The following is a 17,106-nucleotide window of genomic DNA, read 5'->3' on the forward strand; positions in this document are numbered from 1 at the left end:
CAGGCTCATTGGGAGGAGGGATTTTTATCTGTAGCCTATTCAGCATTTTTAAAGTACAAAGACCAAAAAAAAGAGCTTTGTATACAAAAACAGGAAATTCTTTTTCTTCTCCCACATTCTGCTCACTTTCGTTTATGGCTTTTCTAAGGACAAAAAGAGGACAGAATGCCAGGGTTATCTCCATGCAACATTGCTCAGAGCAGTCACATTTTGGTGAAATGTACATATTATCCCTTTTCATCTTTCCTACTGTCTTCTCCTATTCTTATCTTATGATGTTATTTGCATCTTACGATTGATGATTGTAACTATGATATATGACCTGTTGCAAAGAGCAACAAAGAGGATTAGGGGACTGGAGGCTAAAACATATGAAGAACAGTTGCAGGAACTGGGTAGCTCTAGTTTAATGAAAAGAAGGACCAGGGGAGACATCACAGCAGTGTTACAATATCTCAGGGGTTTATTTAATGTAATTTATTTATTTATTGTATTTATTTATTTATTATTTATTTATTAGATTTGTATGCCAACCCTCTCCGTAGACTCGGGGCAGCTAACAACAGTAAAAAGACAATATGAACAAATCTAATATTAAAAGTAATGTAAAAAACCCCAATTTAAGAAACCAATCATTTATATGCTGCCTCTCTCCAAGGAGTGCCATTAAGTAGAGGGAGTCAATCTATTCTCCAAAGCACCTGAGGGTAGAACAAGAAACAATGGGTGGAAACTAAACAAGGAGAGAAGCAACTTAGAACTAAAGAGAAATTTCCTGACAGTTAGAACAATTAATCCACAGAACAGCTTGTCTCCAGAAGATGTGAATGCTCCAATACTGGAAGTTTTGAAGATGTTAGATAACCAAGACTGGTTAGGTGATAGAGCAATGATGTAATAATAATAATAATAATAATAGTAATAGTAATAGTAATAGAAATTGGGCTTGGGCTGTTTGTGGGAACATAACTCTAGGCTGATAACTTGCTTCACCACCCCAGATCTGTCTCTTAGTTCTCCTACAAAACAGTGGCTAATTAAGGACAGAAATTCACTCCTAGGCTATTAAAAAAAATGGCATGGTCACAGCCAGCATCTTGAATTTGTTGCTACCATACACACGACACACGACACCCCATCTTGGTGGAGGGGTATGAATGTCGTTTGGTGGGGGGCACTTAGAGCACTGAGCACATTGTTATGTGTTGTGTGAATGTTTTATTATTACTATAAAAACCAATTAAAAACTTTATTAAAAAAAAACCCCACCCACCCTGGTCCAGTTCAGTATCTTTTAACAGGATCCGTTGAACAGATCGATTTTATCCCGCCCGTAGAGGTCAGCAAGGATTTTCTGTAGCTTCTCCAAGCTCCATTCTTTCACTTCGTTCTCACTGTTTTTTGCAATGGCCGCCCAGGAAGCCCTCTTCGTCTTATCCTTCACGCAACAGGCGGCAGACCAGATGTGGCTAGGCTTATTGACCCGGTGATCCGAGAGATACTCCTTTCCCGGGACAACCCCCGCAATGACATACATGTCAAGGCAGGCCAGGGCCTCCTTCCGGATACGGTTCTCGTAGCTTGCCCAGGAATCTTGGTTGAGTTTGCCAAACTGGGGCACGATGTTAGTCAAAGTGGAGGTGGCAGCTCGAGTGTTTTCATCGGGCTGATGCCCCACTGGGTTCAAGTGTCCTTTTTCAATACTTAAAGACTGGGTGTAATCCCCAAAAATGGCCTGGCTCTTTTTTATCAGATCAGCAGGAATGTTGGTTTGGCGCTCGTCCTCCATGCTCTTGCCTAACGTGGGATCTACAAGCTGGAAAACAAATGGAACCAAGTTAGTAGAAACGTAGGAACATAGATGATTGACGGCAGAAAAAGACCTCATGGTCCATCTATTCAATTTATTAGATTTGTATGCCGCCCCTCTCCGAAGACTCTAGTCTGCCCTTATACTATTTCCTGCATTTTATCTTAGGATGGATCTATGTTTATCCCAGGCATGTTTAAATTCAGTGACTGTGGATTTACCAACCACGTCTGCTGGAAGTTTGTTCCAAGCATCTACTACTCCTCAAGTTATATTAGAAACATAGAAACATAGAAGATTGACGGCAGCGAAAGACCTTCTGGTCCATCTAGTCTGCCCTTATACTATTCCCTGTATTTTATCTTAGGGTGGATCTATGTTTATCCCAGGCATGTTTAAATTCAGTGACTGTGGATTTACCAACCACGTCTGCTAGAAGTTTGTTCCAAGCATCTACTACTCTTTCAGTCAAATAATATTTTCCCACGTTGCTTCTGATCTTTCCCCCAACTAACCTCAGATTGTGCCGCCTTGTTCTTGTGTTCACTTTCCTTTTTTAAAAAAAAATATTTTTTATTATTTTTCAAAAGACAGACAAGAACAAACAACATTAAACATTTAAGGAGCTACCATTGCTCCGCTTGTCATAGAAGTCTAACTAATACAAAAAAAACCCCAAAAAACTATAGTCAGATCAATACAGAAATGTCACACGTGCACATTATATTCTTGTTAAGTTTAACTCTATATTCTTTATGTTAATTAAGTTTCTTATCTATAAGATATCAAATACTTATTCAAAAGATAAAATATAGAAAATAACACTTCTAACTTTATCCTACTATAAAAAAGGAAAAAAAAGAAAAACTCTATGTTTATATTGTTTTTAAACTATTACACTCTATCTATAAACCTTCAAAAAAATAAGTTCAAATAATTATAAATTCTTACTTATTTAATTTTCAATACTATTTTTAAAATTCCACCATTCATATACTTGTGTTCACTTTCCTATTAAAAACACTTCACTCCTGAACCTTATTTAACCCTTTAACTTTAACATATTTAAATGTTTCAATCATGTCCCCCCTTTCCCTTCTGGGCTACAAAAACGGTGGAAGATCTTAAACATAAAACTTATCAGGAAAGACTCAATGAACTCAATCTGTATAGTCTGGAGCAGTGTTTCCCAACCTTTTTTGAGCAGCGGCACATTATTCATGTTTTCAAAATTCTGGGGAACACTGAAGGGGGGGGGGGCGGGGGGGGCTAAAGAAAAGTTTGGACAAAAAAAATATCTCTTCCTCCATTTCACTCTATTTCTCCCTCCCTCTTTCTCTCTCTTCCTTCCCTTCTTTCTCTCCATCCCTCTTTCTTTCTTTCTTCCTCTCTTTTTTGCTCTCTTTCTCTCTCCCTCCTTCCCTCCCTCTATGTCTTTCCCTCTCCCTCCTTCTCCCCTTTCTTTCTCTCTCTCTCTTGCTTTCTTTCCCTCTTTCTCTTGCTTTCTTTCTCTCATTCTCTCTCTCCTCCTTTTTCTCTCTCTCTCTTTCTCTCTCGTTCACCACGCCAGCAACAGAGAGAAAAAGAAAGAGCGAGAGAGAGCCGGAGAGAGAGTGGAGTGCGCAGCAGCCATCAGCCTCCTCGCCCTCCCAGACGTCCCCAGCGCCCGGCCTCGCGCCGCCTCCCGTTAGCCCGGCTGAAAGCCACACAGTCCCGGACTCCCGGATCGCTCGCTTCTCCGGCCAGCGCGGCGCTTTCCTGGGCAGATGGCTTTGCTGACCGGAGATGCGAGCGATCCGGGAGTCCGGGACTGTGTGGCTTTGCGCCATGAAGAGAAAACAGCAGCAGGGAAAAGTCGGCCGTTTTCTCTTCATGGCGCAAAGCCACACAGTCCCGGACTCCCGGATTGCTCGCCCCAAGGCAGGAGGCGGCGGCGGAGGAGAGTGGGCGGATAGGGCGGGCAATGGGGCAGGGCGGAGAAGCCACGGGCGCGTTTGGCCGAAGGCACCGTGGGGAGGCAGGGGCAGGGAGGTGCGGCAGTAGGTGCCTCCGGCCAAATGCGCCCCTGGCTTCTCCGCCCTGCCCAATTGCCCGCCCGATCCGCCCGCTCTCCTGCGCCGCCTCTCGCCGCGGCACACCTGACGTTGTCTCGCGGCACACTAGTGTGCCGCGGCACACCGGTTGGGAAACGCTGGTCTGGAGGACAGAAGGAAAAGCGGGAGACATGATCGAGACATTTAAATATGTTAAAGGGTTAAATAAGGTTCAGGAGGGAAGTGTTTTTAATAGAAAGTGAACCCAAGAACAAAGGGGCACAATCTGAGGTTAGTTGGGGGAAAGGTCAGAAGCAAGGTGAGAAAATATTATTTGACTGAAAGAGTAATAGATGCTTGGAACAAACTTCCAGCAGACGTGGTTGGTCAATCCACAGGAACTGAATTTAAACATGCCTGGGATAAACATATATCCATCTTAAAATAAAATACAGGAAATAGTATAAGGGCAGACTAGATGGACCATGAGGTCTTTTTCTGCTGTCAATCTTCTGTTCTTATGTTTCTAAGCTGTGGAGATTGCGAAGCACTGAGCTAGATGGTTCCATGGTTAGAAACAGTAGGAAGATTGTATACCGTACTTCACCAGAAAATAATTTGATATCAGAGAAGATGATTTATGACTTTCCTCCTCATAAGAGAATTTAAATAATATATATTATATTGTTTGTTTATTGTTATAGTTAATATTGTTAATTGTACTTAAATAAGTAATTAATTAATATTGTGATTATAATTATTATTATTTTTGTCTGAATGTGTTTTGTTTAGTTTTGTTTTGTTTTATTTACTGTTTATTTTCTTTTTTGTTACATTTTGTAAATGTGTATATATATATTTTAAACCAATAAAAAAATTTCAAAAAAAAACCAACAGTAGGAAGAGTCAAAGGGGTGAGGGTGGAAAAGATGCCTTTACCTGAGGCTCAATCATCCAACCTCGGTACCTGGGACCTTGCCCAGGTTTGCACTTGTAAGCAGAGTAGATGGGGATGCGCTTCTCACGGTCATACATGGTGGCAAAATGGTAGGCGTTGTTGTAAAACTGGCAGATCCTTGCAGGGCTGCCCGGCGTCAGAGCATCTCCGGGTGGCGACTTATCCAAAAAGAACTCAAGGCAATTCTTGAAGTCCTTCACCACTTCAGTTTTTGCAGCCAGAGGGAGGTAGGCAACCATGAAAAGTAGAGATGGCAGCAACAACATGGCTCACGACGCTCCGAGCCTGGAAGAAATATGACCATCAAAATCCTCACCAGACACCTTTCCCCTCCTACCTGGGCAAAGGATTGATCAAGTTTATGGCTTCCCACAAGGAGCGAGAGTTTCCTCCACCTCTGCCAATAGTGCCACTGCTTTCTTTTCTTCTGCCCTGTTTCTTGCCGTTCACATTCACACCTTTCCGTTCACAGACACAACTAGACACAAGAGGTTTTTCCCCAAACGCCATCACTCTACTAAACACATCATTCCCTCGACACTGTCAGACTTTTTACTAAATCTGCACTTCTATTTCTACTAGTTTTTCTCATCATTCCTATCATCCTTTTCCTCCCACTTAGGACTGTATTTTATTTATTTATTCATTTGTCCAATACACAAATACATAGGAAGAAAATAGACATGTGGTAATATATATAAGGGTAAAAGTGAACTTAGAGGAGAGGATATATAAAAGGAAGAGAATATATATGATAGGTGAAAGAGAGGAAAGACAATTGGACAGGGGACGAAAGGCACACCAGTGCACTTATGTACGCCCCTTACTGGCCTCTTAGGAACCTGGAGAGGTCAATCGTGGAGAGTCTAAGGGACTTGTATCCTAAGATTTTTATTAATATTGCTTCCTCATTGCTTATTTGACCCCTATGACAATCATTGTGTTGTACCACAGGATTCTTGACAAATGTATCTTTTTCTTTTATGTACACTGAGAGCATCTGCACCAAGACAAATTCCTTGTGTGTCCAATCACACTTGGCCAATAAAAAATTCTATTCTATTCTATTCTATTCTATTCTTGCTTGTGCTTCTTTCCTGACAGTTACAGCAATTACTGTATTTTTTGGATTATAACACGCAGTGGCGTATCACTGTCAGGACATTGATGAATGCGTAACATTATAAACAAATGCATAGATTGCAGTGACCAAATACCTATTCTCTGTCCCACTAAAATATACGTGTAACAGCCTTTGGTTACCCAAAGGCAGGTGCTAACTCCATGGAGTGGGGGAAATGTCCCGAGAGAGAGAGAGCATTTGACTGTGGGATCAATCTCCAGAGAAATGCACTCTAATAACCATCGTGTCCAAATTGTATGAATGTTTTGTATGCATGTTGATTGTTTAGTTAGTGTGGGTTTTAATCTGGATTTTATAGCTAGAATCCTATATTTTTATTAATAAATTGTAATTATTGTTGTGAGCCACCCCGAGTCTTCGCAGAGGGGCAGCATACAAATCTAATAAATAATAATAATAATAATAATAATAATAATAATTGACTTTTTTAATTGTTCTTGTATTTTTATATTGTTATAAGCAGCCCTGAGTCCTTCGGGATTGGGTGGCATAGAAGTCAAAATAAATAAATAAATAAATAAATAAATAAATAAATAAATAAATAAATAAATAAATAAATAAATAAATAAATAAATAAATAAAAAATAAAAAGAAAGAAATTCTAACTTTAACATTCACCTGGAGTTGAACTGTCATTCATTCTGGAAGCCCTGAATAGAGCCCCAACTCACTCATCCTAGTTCTACAGATTGCTTCTCATAATGGGCAAAACCAAGTATCTATGGGCTTGTACAGCTTGCAAATATTGTTAAGTTTTAGCCTTGGTTAGTTTTCCTGTTGCTTAATACGTTCAATAGAGCTCAGATCGCTATTTCGTTCGTTTCTGATTCAGGGTATGCTGTAGGGAAAAAGCAAGCTAGCAAGGCATGTTATATAAACCCAGAGTTTTACTTGCAGAGTCTTGGAAAACAGAGGGGCTCGTCTGGAGAGCTTATTTCTACTTAACTATTTTCTGAATTTGCAACCTGGTTTGATTGGCAAAGAAACAACGAAATGGGTCTCTATCCTCAAGCAACTTAGCACCAATTGCCCCAAAGTGAACATTGCCAAATTGAGGTTCAGGACAAAGAATCTATCAATTTGAATACTTATTCAGAAGTACAGGATGGGTTATATTATGTATACTGCTCAAAAAAAAAATAAAGGGAACACTTAAACAACACAATATAACTCCAAGTAAATCAAACTTCTGTGAAATCAAACTGTCCACTTAGGAAGCAACACTGATTGACAATCAACTTCACATGTTGTCAGCACATTCAACTTTGTACAGAACAATGAGAATATTTCATTCATTCAGATCTAGGATGTGTTCTTTGAGGGTTCCCTTTATTTTTTTGAGCAGTGCATATTGCAGCTATTCCAAAGACAACAAAAACCCGCTTGCTAAAGCCAATTTTCAGGGTGTAAGACTTACCTCTGGCTGTGCAATCCTTGGAGCAGGAGAAGATGAAGGTGAAAACTTGGTGGACAAGTCTGAAGTTTGGGAAGAAAGTCCAGGCTGTGGAAAGTCACTCCACGACTAGGATTTATAAAGGACCAGAAAATTGCCCCCAGGAACTGAAGCAAGGATGTGTCTGGAATCTAAATTCTAAAACATCCGTCTTGATAGTATTTTTTTTAAAGAAAGCCCTAGTTTACCTTGGATTTGCAATTCAAGCTGGAGGAGTTTATACACCAGAATCTCATCTGGTTGTGCGCATCATAAAACCTGGGTGTGGTATTAAAGGGGAAAGATAGTGCCAGCCTGATTGTAACGCACCCTGTTTTCCATTGATTAGGAAACTGGAGGGCAAGAGAAATTTTTATTAAGTTGTTGGGCTTCTTTTTTTTTAAAGATGAACTTGAAACATCTGATTATTTGTAAGAGTTTTAAAAAGAGGGAGATCTTTGATCTTGGGTGCCCCAGGTCTAACAGCAATTCCAAGTCTTGAGGGCCTTATGAAAAATCCAAGGCAAGGGCAATTTAATTTCATGGGGTTTAATGCTCCACAAGGTAGGCATCTTAACTGTGCAGAGACGAATAGACTTACAATGAAAATTAAAGATAAGGAAGATATAGAATATTATGAGGCATGGGTGAAAATCTATGATTGGATAGAAATTAAACCGGAATGACTATAAAGGAAGAAAATGGGGGGGCCTTTGCCCAGGTTCGCCTGGTGCACCAGTTACGACCCTATCTGGACCGAGACTCATTGCTCACAGTCACTCATGCCCTCATCACCTCGAGGGTCGACTACTGTAACGCTCTCTACATGGGGCTACCTTTGAAGAGTGTTCGGAAACTTCAGATCGTGCAGAATGCAGCTGCGAGAGCTATCATGGGCTTTCCCAAATATGCCCATGTTACACCAACACTCCGCAGTCTGCATTGGTTGCCGATCAGTTTCCGGTCACAATTCAAAGTGTTGGTTATGACCTATAAAGCCCTTCATGGCATCGGACCAGAATATCTCTGGGACTGTCTTCTGCTGCACGAATCCCAGCGACCGGTTAGGTGCCACAGAGTTGGCCTTCTCCGGGTCCCGTCAACTAAACAATGTCGTTTGGCGGGACCCAGGGGAAGAGCCTTCTCTGTGGTGGCCCCGACCCTTTGGAACCAACTCCCCCCAGATATCAGAGTGGCCCCCACCCTCCTTGCCTTTTGTAAGCTCCTTAAAACCCACCTGTCGTCAGACATGGGGGAACTGAGATATTCCCTTCCCCCTAGGCTTATAAAATTTATGCAAGGTATGTTAGTATGTATGATTGGTTTCTTAAATTAGGGTTTTTAAAATTAACTTAAATATTAGATTTGTTTACATTGTATTATTATTGCTGTTAGCCGCCCCGAGTCTACGGAGAGGGGCGGCATACAAATCTAATTAATAAATAAATAAAAAATAAAGAAAGATAAGGAAGATATAGAATATTATGATGCATGGGTGAAAATCTATGATTGGATAGAAAATATACATAGAAATTAAACCGGAATGACTATAAAGGAAGAAAATGGAAAATAAATGGTGGTTGACCCAGGTGACAAAATTAGATTTTAAGGCGACAGCAATAGATTAATCGCATATACCTAGAATAGAGTTACATTCTTAAGCATAAAACTTATCAGACAGAAGGAAAAGGGGGGAATATGATCGGAACATTGCATCAAGAAAAGAAGATGTAACAATAATAACAAGAGTTAGAAGGGCCCTTGGAGGACTTCTAGTCCAACCCCATGCTTAGGCGGGAAACCCTTCACAGAGAGATGGTTATCCAACATCTTCTTAAAAACATCCAGTGTTGGAGCCTTTACAACTTCTGGAGGCAGGCTGTTCCACTGATCATTGTTCTAACTGTCAGGAAATTTCTCAGTTCTAAGTTGCTTCTCTCCTTGTTTAGTTTCTACCCATTGCTTCTTGTACTACCCTCAGGTGCTTTGGAGACTAGGTTGACTCCTTCTTCTTTCTGGCAGCCCCTGAGATATTGGAAGACTGCTCTCATGTCTCCCCTGGTCCTTCTTTTCATTAAACTAGCCATGCCCAGCTCCTGCAACTGTTCTTCATGTTTTAGCCTCCAGTCCCCTAATAATCTTTGTCGCTCTTCTCTGTACCCTTTCTAGAGTCTCAGCAACCTTTTTGCATCGTGGTGACCAAGATCGAATGCAGGATTCCAAGCGTGGCCTTACCAAGGCCTTATAAAGTGGTATTAACACTTCACATGATCTTGATTCTATCCCTCTGTTAATGCAGCCTAGAACTGTGTTGGCTTTTTTGGCAGCTAACAAGGATGGTGGAAAAATTCATTCCACATAGTTTCCTACCCACCCCACCTTTGCTGCCCTGTTCTTCTTGTAAGAATTTAGTCCATAAATGAGACTGAAAAGCATGGAAATAAGAGGAAGTGACAACAGTTATACCAGAAACAAATCCTCAATAGTCCTTTAGACCAGTGTCGCTGGCTGGGGAATTCTGGGAGTTGAAGTCCAGATATCTTCAAGTTGCCACGGTTGGGAAACACTGCTTTAGGCAATGCAGAGGGGGATTCACCCATTGTTGACAATCCTACTTTCAGTAAACTGCAATCCACACAGCTTTTAATCTGCTAATAAGTCCAGTCTGGCTCTTTAAAAGGATATTGTATGTTCCGGCAATCGTAAAAATAATCAAGATTGAATTTCTCTGCACCCATATTCCAAAGGTGTTATCTCACTGATATTCTTTCCAGTACGGCCATTTCAAAGTGAGATAAGGAGAATAACAATGGACTCGGACAGGCAAATGCTTACATTCGTTTAGATCCAGAATGTCCATAGTAGGGACAAGTCATTGAATTCAAAGTAGGTTTCTTCCTTGGGAGTGTGGGTGGGTGTTTGAATATAACATTTTGGCAAGACTCCAAGTAATATTCTGATTTTCTTTGTGTTATATTCCCTGAGCAGAAAGCTGAACTGAATCTGCTGGTTTTGCAGAAACGATATAGCTTGAGTTCCTTGCCCAACTGCTAAGGTCAGTTTAAACATGTGTTATTTAACGTCAAAAGATCCTAGAATTACAGACTTAATCTCCCAGGATTTGAACATCCTTACTCGATATCCAGCCTCTGCTTGAAGAAACCACCCTACATGGGAACCAGATTGAAGTTTATACCGTCAAGAAATTCTTCCTGGTGTCTAATTTGTATCCACACCCTTGCTATTTCTTCCCATATCCTCATTCATTGTCTCTATAGCAACAATTCACCAGTACAATGTACTGTATTTTACTATTTCGTTTGGACATTTCTTTGGCACCGATAGATTTTCTTGTGGTATCACACATGTCCAAAAAGTCTATCTTCTTTCTATGTATCTTTCCTCTCTTCACCACATTCTTCCTGTTCTTTCCTTTTTTTTTCTTTTGCACTTTTCACTTTCTATTCTTTTTTTCCCTTTTCTATTGGATTTTACTATTGCAGTAAGTATATAATTAAAAAAGGAGAAAGCACAAAACTTTTGCTTGGCTGAGATTCCTATTAGCTGGACAATTTGAGGATTGCAAAAGTCCAGGAGCAACTTGGTTGCCAGCAGTGTGTTTAGAGAAGTGGTGGTGGTGGAGGAGATTGAAACTTTTAAATGTAGCATGTGTTACAGGAAACAGATTATTTTAAACAGGAGCTAAGACGCTGAGCTTGTTGATCAAAAAGTCGGCAGTTCAGCAGGTCAAATCCTAGTGCCATAATAGGACCAGCTCCCGTTACTTGCACCACCTTATGCCAACCTAGATGTTCAAAAGCATGTAAAAAATGTAAGCAGAAAAATAGGGACCACCTTTGGTGGGAAGGTAACAGTGTTACGTGCCCCTTGACAAAACTTTAGTCATGTTGACCACATGGTCACAGAGATATCTTCGGACAGTGTTGGCTCTTTGGTTTTGAAACGGAGATGAGCACCACCCCCTAGAGTCGGGAACAACTAGCATGTATGTGCGAGGGGAACCTTTAGTTTTACCGTAAAACTATCCAGAAATACCCCGTTCCTGCTCAGTTTTGTTGAATTACAATTGGAAAGCCGATGCCAGTTAAATTGGATTAAAATCAATATTTATTTATTTATTATTAATTGGACTTATATGATGCTTAGATGAACCTGAGGGAACTTGGCATGGATAGCCTGGAGAAAAGGAGGGCCAGAGCGGACATGATAACAGTCTACAAGTATACAAGGGGATGTCACAGAGAGGAGGGGATCACTTTATTCTCCAGGGCACCAGAGGGCCGGACGAGGAACAACGGCTGGAAGCTGACCAAGGAGAGATTCAACATGGAGATAAGGAAGAACTTCCTGATGGTCAGAGTGATCAACCAATGGAACAACCTACCAGCGGACATTGTGAACTCCAACACTCTGGACATTTTAAAGAGAAGATTGAACTGCCACTTGACTGGTGTACTATAGGGTTCCTGCTTGGGCAGGGGGTTGAACTCGATGGCCTTCATGGTCCCTTTCAACTCTTAACAATAAATAAATAAATAAACCTTTACCCAGACACAAAAATCTTCCCACTACTGCACCAACACCCCTCCCCCAACCCTATAGACACTGGACAAATGTCAATGGGGACTCTTAATTATCCAAGTCATGGTTGTCATGAACTGAAGAAGCTTCTTGAACAAGAAAGAACATTTTCAAAGGGAAAAAAAACAAAGAAAGTCCAATTGCCTTTGGGGGGGGGTTGACATCTTGGCTGTAGACACTGATCATCTTTATACAGCACTCAGCCACAGTGGTGGTTCAGTCACTGTGGTTTTCAGGCCATAATTCACATTTAGTTTAATTGGGGTTAATCTTAGAAGATGATGATCTAGTTTAATGTGTTGCGCGAACTGCCCATTTTATTCATTGTAGTATTTGGATTCAGAAAATGGGTTGGCTCAGTAGAGCTAACTGTGTTGTGCAGACATACAAAGCATGAATTTACACATATAAACCAGGAAAGTGTGGTATTTTCAGCAAGCCATGGTGTCACGAGCACACAACCAATTCAATCTTAAAGCAGACAAAGGCAGAGTTCACAACCAGGGCTCTCCTATAAATTCTGGCTCCCCCTTGTGCCCAGAGGCTGCAATTACTACCTGAAGTCGCAACAGAAGAGTCTTGCCTTTTGTGCTCAGTACAATTGTGTACTCTTTGGCGTCCATCTAAAACGTTTACTAGGCATGAAAAAGGAACTTAAGAAATATATATATATATAAACAGGAGCAGGAGGATTGTGAGGGCAAGAGGATCTGCTTTGCAGGCAGGAAGTAAGTCTTGAATCCCAAATCCATCTGAAACGGTGAAGTGGCCGGAATCAAGAGCCACCTTCCAATCCTGTTTTGGTTGGAGAGTCTGGAATGAGGCAACACACCCCTTTTTGTACGCAAGGAAAAAGGCCACCCCACTCTCCCACCGCTTCTGCGTATTAAGCGCTTCCTGCTGAGGAACTGGGAACCTTAGGTGTTCGCCTTAGAACAAGGACAGAAACACCAGCCTGAAGATGACGAGTGGGACCTCGTCGAAACGTCGCCAGAAATTTCCAAATCCTACACGGGAAGAAACCCGAATATACCAAGACCGTCATACTTGTACCCGTGAAAATCTACGAAAACAAATATATATATGGAGAGAATATATATGATATATGAGATAAGGGAAGACAATTGGACAGGGGACGATAGGCACATTAGTGCACTTATATACGCCCCTTACTGGCCTCTTAGGAACCTGGAGAGGTCAATCGTGGAGAGTCTAAGGGAGAAGTGTTGGGGGTTGGGAGTTGACACTATTGAGTCCGGTAATGAGTTCCACGCTTCGACAACTCGATTGTTAAAGTCATATTTTTTACAGTCAAGTTTGGAGCAGTTAATATTAAGTTTGAATCTGTTGTGTGCTCTTGTGTTGTTGCGGTTGAAGCTGAAGTAGTCGTTGACTGGAAGGACGTTGCAGCATATGATCTTGTGGGCAATACTTAAATCGTGTTTTAGGCGCCGTAGTTCTAAGCTTTCTAGACCCAGGATAGTTAGTCTTTTTTCGTAGGGTATTCTGTTTCGAGTGGAGGAGTGAAGGGCTCTTCTGGTGAAATATCTTAACACGAACACCACTTCTGAGCCGCCCCGAATCTTCGGAGAGGGGCAGCATACAAATCTAATAAATTGAATTGAATTGAATTCTCCGCCTGGGTTCAAACAAGGCGACTTTCCCCAATCACTATAACCGATTTCAAATGGTGCTAGAAAGAAGAATAGACTCCGAACACCAGAAGAAATCAGTTATCCTTTAAAGGGGTCACTGGAATCTGAGAATCCATGAATTTGCAGGTGTGGCTTATCGAGAATCTCTGAAGTATTTTGGTAGAGCCACCTCCACTTCCGTATTTATAAAGCCCGACTAAGAAACGAGATATTGATTATACCAATAAAACCAACCCTGCTCGTTTGGGATTTCAGGTGTTGGCGTTACATATAGGCCTCATGTTGTCATCTTTCTCCAATTTGGGGTCTTCCCAAAGACCCCCAAAGATACATGGGAATACAAATCCGACAAATTTCCAGCATCTGCACCAACACCCCTGGTGGGGAATCCTTGGACATCAAGGCCTAAATATTTTATTTTTTAAATGATGACAATGTGACATTCTGGAAAGAGAGGTTTTCTGCAGTCAAGTTATTATTAAAACTTCTTTGCAATAGCTCTGAATCTCTCCCGTTTGCAATCTTCTGTCAACAACATTCTCAAAGAATGCATAAATGCGCACACGTCCAAGGCTCGATATCTTCCTAACTGGCCTAAGGTGGCAGGTGTACTTTTGTAAGGGAGAAATCCATTTCGATTTTCTTAACCTGGATTAATAATTAACTCAGTTTTGCTGCCGAGGCTGTATGTGAAAAGAGGCAATAAATCCAATGTAAATGAGCTGGTTGCGGAAGCTTTTATCGGGAGCCTATGGACTCAAGAGACCGGTCAATGCGTAGCCATTCTTCCCCCAAAAACACTGATTTCAAATGGTGCTAGACACTGTGTACTTAAATCTAAACCACCATATGAAACCAGATTCCTGAAGGAGCTCCAGGCAAGACTTCCTTGTAGCTGGACGTGTTGAAGACCGATATGAAGGCATGGTGGCTATTTCCTTTTCGTGTCAACGAAGCTGAGACAGTAAAGGCTCCTGAAGAGAAAGCCACGTTCTTTTTCTTCTTGAAAAAGTCAAAATATACTTCTGAGCTTGCTGGGGGAAACATTGAACCACTCCCAGGGCGAAGGAAGCTGCAAGAATAAAAACACAGCTCAGCCCACATGCAAGAAAAAGTGGTTGACGTCGCCTCTTTACCACTCTCAACAGTGACTCTGAAGTCTACATAAATTCATAAATGTGGATCAAAGTAAAGGATTTCACTCCACTAGTCATTGCTGGCTACATTTAGTTCATTTAGTGATTATTCGAAGTTGCAACGGCCACTGAAAAAAAGTGAGTTATGACCGTTTTTCAACTATTCCCCACAGCCACCTGATCAAAATTTGAATACCTGCCAAGTGACTCATATTTATGACAGTTGTAGTATCCCGGCGTCGTGTGCTCACCTTTTAAGACCTCCCAGCAAGCAAAGTCAAGGGGGAAGCCAGATTCACTTACCAACCGTGTTAACAAATGCACTTAACTACTGTGGCAAGAAAGGTCGTAAAATGGGGCAAAATTCACTTAACCCCTGCGAACACTTAGCAACAGAAATTTTGGGCTGAACTTTGGTCGTAATTCGAGGGCCACCTATGTAGGGGGTGATGCTCACCTGTTTCAAGGACCATTGAGCCAGCGCTGTCTGAAGGCAGTTTCCGTAAGTCATGTGGCCAGTGTGGCTATATGCCAAAGGTGCATAGAACACTGTTAACTTCCACCTATTTATCGACTCGCATTTGCTCTCAATCATGCGTTCAAACAGCTAGGTGGGCAGGAGTTGGGGGGCAGGGAACAGGAGCTCACCACAGCCAGGTCAAGTGAGGGGGAAGGAGAGGTTCTGCCCCAGGCCAGGAGACACCATGGGGTTTGCTGATATTTGTTTCCCTCAAGGCATTCAGAAGGCACTCTGGTGCACTTACTACCAGACTCTGTAGTATCATCATCTAACCCCTAAAACTTTACCCTTAGACTCTCCACTGTTGACCTCACCTGATTCCTAAGAGGTCAGTAAGGGGTGTGCATAAGTGCACCAGCGTGCCTTCCGTCCCCTGTCCTAATGTTTCTCTCTTACTAGTATAGAAACATAGAAACATAGAAGACTGACAGCAGAATAAGACTTCATGGTCCATCTAGTCTGCCCTTATACTATTTCCTGTATTTTATCTTACGATGGATATATGTTTATCCCAGGAATGTTTAAATTCAGTTACTGTGGCTTTACCAACCACGTCTGCTGGAAGTTTGTTCCAAGGATCTACTACTCTTTCAGTAAAATAATATTTTCTCACGTTGCTTCTGATCTTTCCCCGAACTGACCTCAGATTGTGTCCCCTTGTTCTTGGGTTCACTTTCCTATTAAAAACACTTCCCTCCTGGACCTTATTTAACCCTTGAACATATTTAAATGTTTCGATCATGTCCCCCCTTTCCCTTCTGTCCTCCAAACTATACAGATTGAGTCCATGAAGTCTTTCCTGATATGATGTATATGATGTATCATGTATATGAATATTATTATATCTTTGTATACCACTTTGTAATGGTAGTAAGTATACCACCAATATGTACGCAACAAAACAAATAAATAAAATAAATAAAAAGTTCCTCCTCCAGATGACAAAATAAATAAATGTACAAGTAAGGTCTTCTTCCCATTCGTAAATAGAAAACACAGGTTCCCTGCTGGATCCTCTTCCTTGTTGTAGTCGCCAAATGGCTCAGAGATGGAGACCATCCTGAAGGCATTTCCTCCGCAAATGATAACCTGACCGTCTTGAAGCATGGAGCATACGTGGAAGGGGAAGCCCACATGATCCACTAGCACAGAAAAGGGAAAAGCTCTTTTTGGTGGTGCTCAACTCTTGATGTCTTCTCCACGTCTCTCCTGATGTCTTCTCCCTTTGCAACAGCATGGAGTTGGCATTGACTACTTCCAGGATGTAAATAGGGTCAGGGCATGGCATCAGTTTCTGAATAGCAACTCGGAAGGTTTTCTGCTCTGATTCTGTAATCAAAAGGTTCATTCTTGATGAAGGCTTTAAAATTTGAAGGATCTGAATCTGACATCCACATAATAGCCCAGGTTACAGCCCTGATTGAGTGTGTGTGTGTACGTGTGTGTTAATCCTTTAGATGCTGCCTTTTCTCCATTTCTTATCTTGAAATATTCATGTTTTTATTTCATTTCTTGCCACCTGCAAAGAAGAAACAAAAAAAAAATCAGATTTTATTTCACAGCTGAACACTTTTTCCTTCTTTCTTCTCTAGGGAAGGGTTTGGGTTTTTTTACTAAAAATTCTAAATTAGAAACCATTCCTAACAGCAGTTGATTGACATCAATAGAAGAATAGAACAGAACAGAATTCTTTATTGGCCAAGTGTGATTGGATACACAAGGAATTTGTCTTTGGTGCAAATGCTCTCAGTGTACACAAAAGAAAAGTTACTTTTGTCAAGTATCATCAGCTACACCATTTAATGATAGTCATAGT

General features: G+C 41.3%; 1 protein-coding gene and 1 long non-coding RNA gene across 8 annotated transcripts in view; both read right to left on the bottom strand.

Annotated features, from left to right (window-relative positions):
• Window positions 1-104: 104 nt before the first annotated feature.
• Window positions 105-14,412, bottom strand: LOC139168774 (endonuclease domain-containing 1 protein-like). 2 transcript variants are annotated; one of them, XM_070754457.1, is made up of 3 exons: window positions 4,783-6,358; window positions 1,274-1,816; window positions 105-143 (listed from the first exon to the last, which is right to left on the bottom strand). In XM_070754457.1, the coding sequence occupies exons 1-2, from the start codon at window positions 5,065-5,067 to the stop codon at window positions 1,295-1,297; spliced, it is 807 nt and encodes a 268-aa protein (XP_070610558.1). In that variant the 5' UTR covers window positions 5,068-6,358; the 3' UTR covers window positions 105-143; window positions 1,274-1,294. The 2 variants fall into 2 exon arrangements, with proteins under 2 accessions (XP_070610558.1, XP_070610557.1); XM_070754456.1 differs by lacking the exon at window positions 105-143 and adding an exon at window positions 7,363-14,412 and having other exon boundaries at window positions 1,202-1,816; window positions 4,783-5,086.
• Window positions 14,413-14,737: 325 nt separating this feature from the next.
• The window catches only part of LOC139168775 (uncharacterized), a 150,440-nt gene continuing 148,071 nt past the window's right edge, over window positions 14,738-17,106 (bottom strand). For all 6 annotated transcript variants that reach the window (XR_011559390.1, XR_011559387.1, XR_011559388.1 and 3 more), the window contains one exon: window positions 14,738-16,809. This is a non-coding gene — a long non-coding RNA (uncharacterized lncRNA). The remainder of the gene's footprint in view (window positions 16,810-17,106) is intronic.

The sequence above is a fragment of the Erythrolamprus reginae genome, chromosome 6 (assembly GCF_031021105.1).
Source record: "Erythrolamprus reginae isolate rEryReg1 chromosome 6, rEryReg1.hap1, whole genome shotgun sequence".
NCBI lineage: Eukaryota > Metazoa > Chordata > Lepidosauria > Squamata > Dipsadidae > Erythrolamprus > Erythrolamprus reginae.

Bases quoted from the DNA above. Each gene is read 5' to 3' on its own strand.
- LOC139168774 (XM_070754457.1), bottom strand. From the start codon at position 5,067: ATGTTGTTGCTGCCATCTCTACTTTTCATGGTTGCCTACCTCCCTCTG. The intron at 1,817-4,782 runs GTAAAGGCATCT...TTTGTTTTCCAG, and splicing joins GTTGGATGATTGAGCCTCAG to CTTGTAGATCCCACGTTAGG.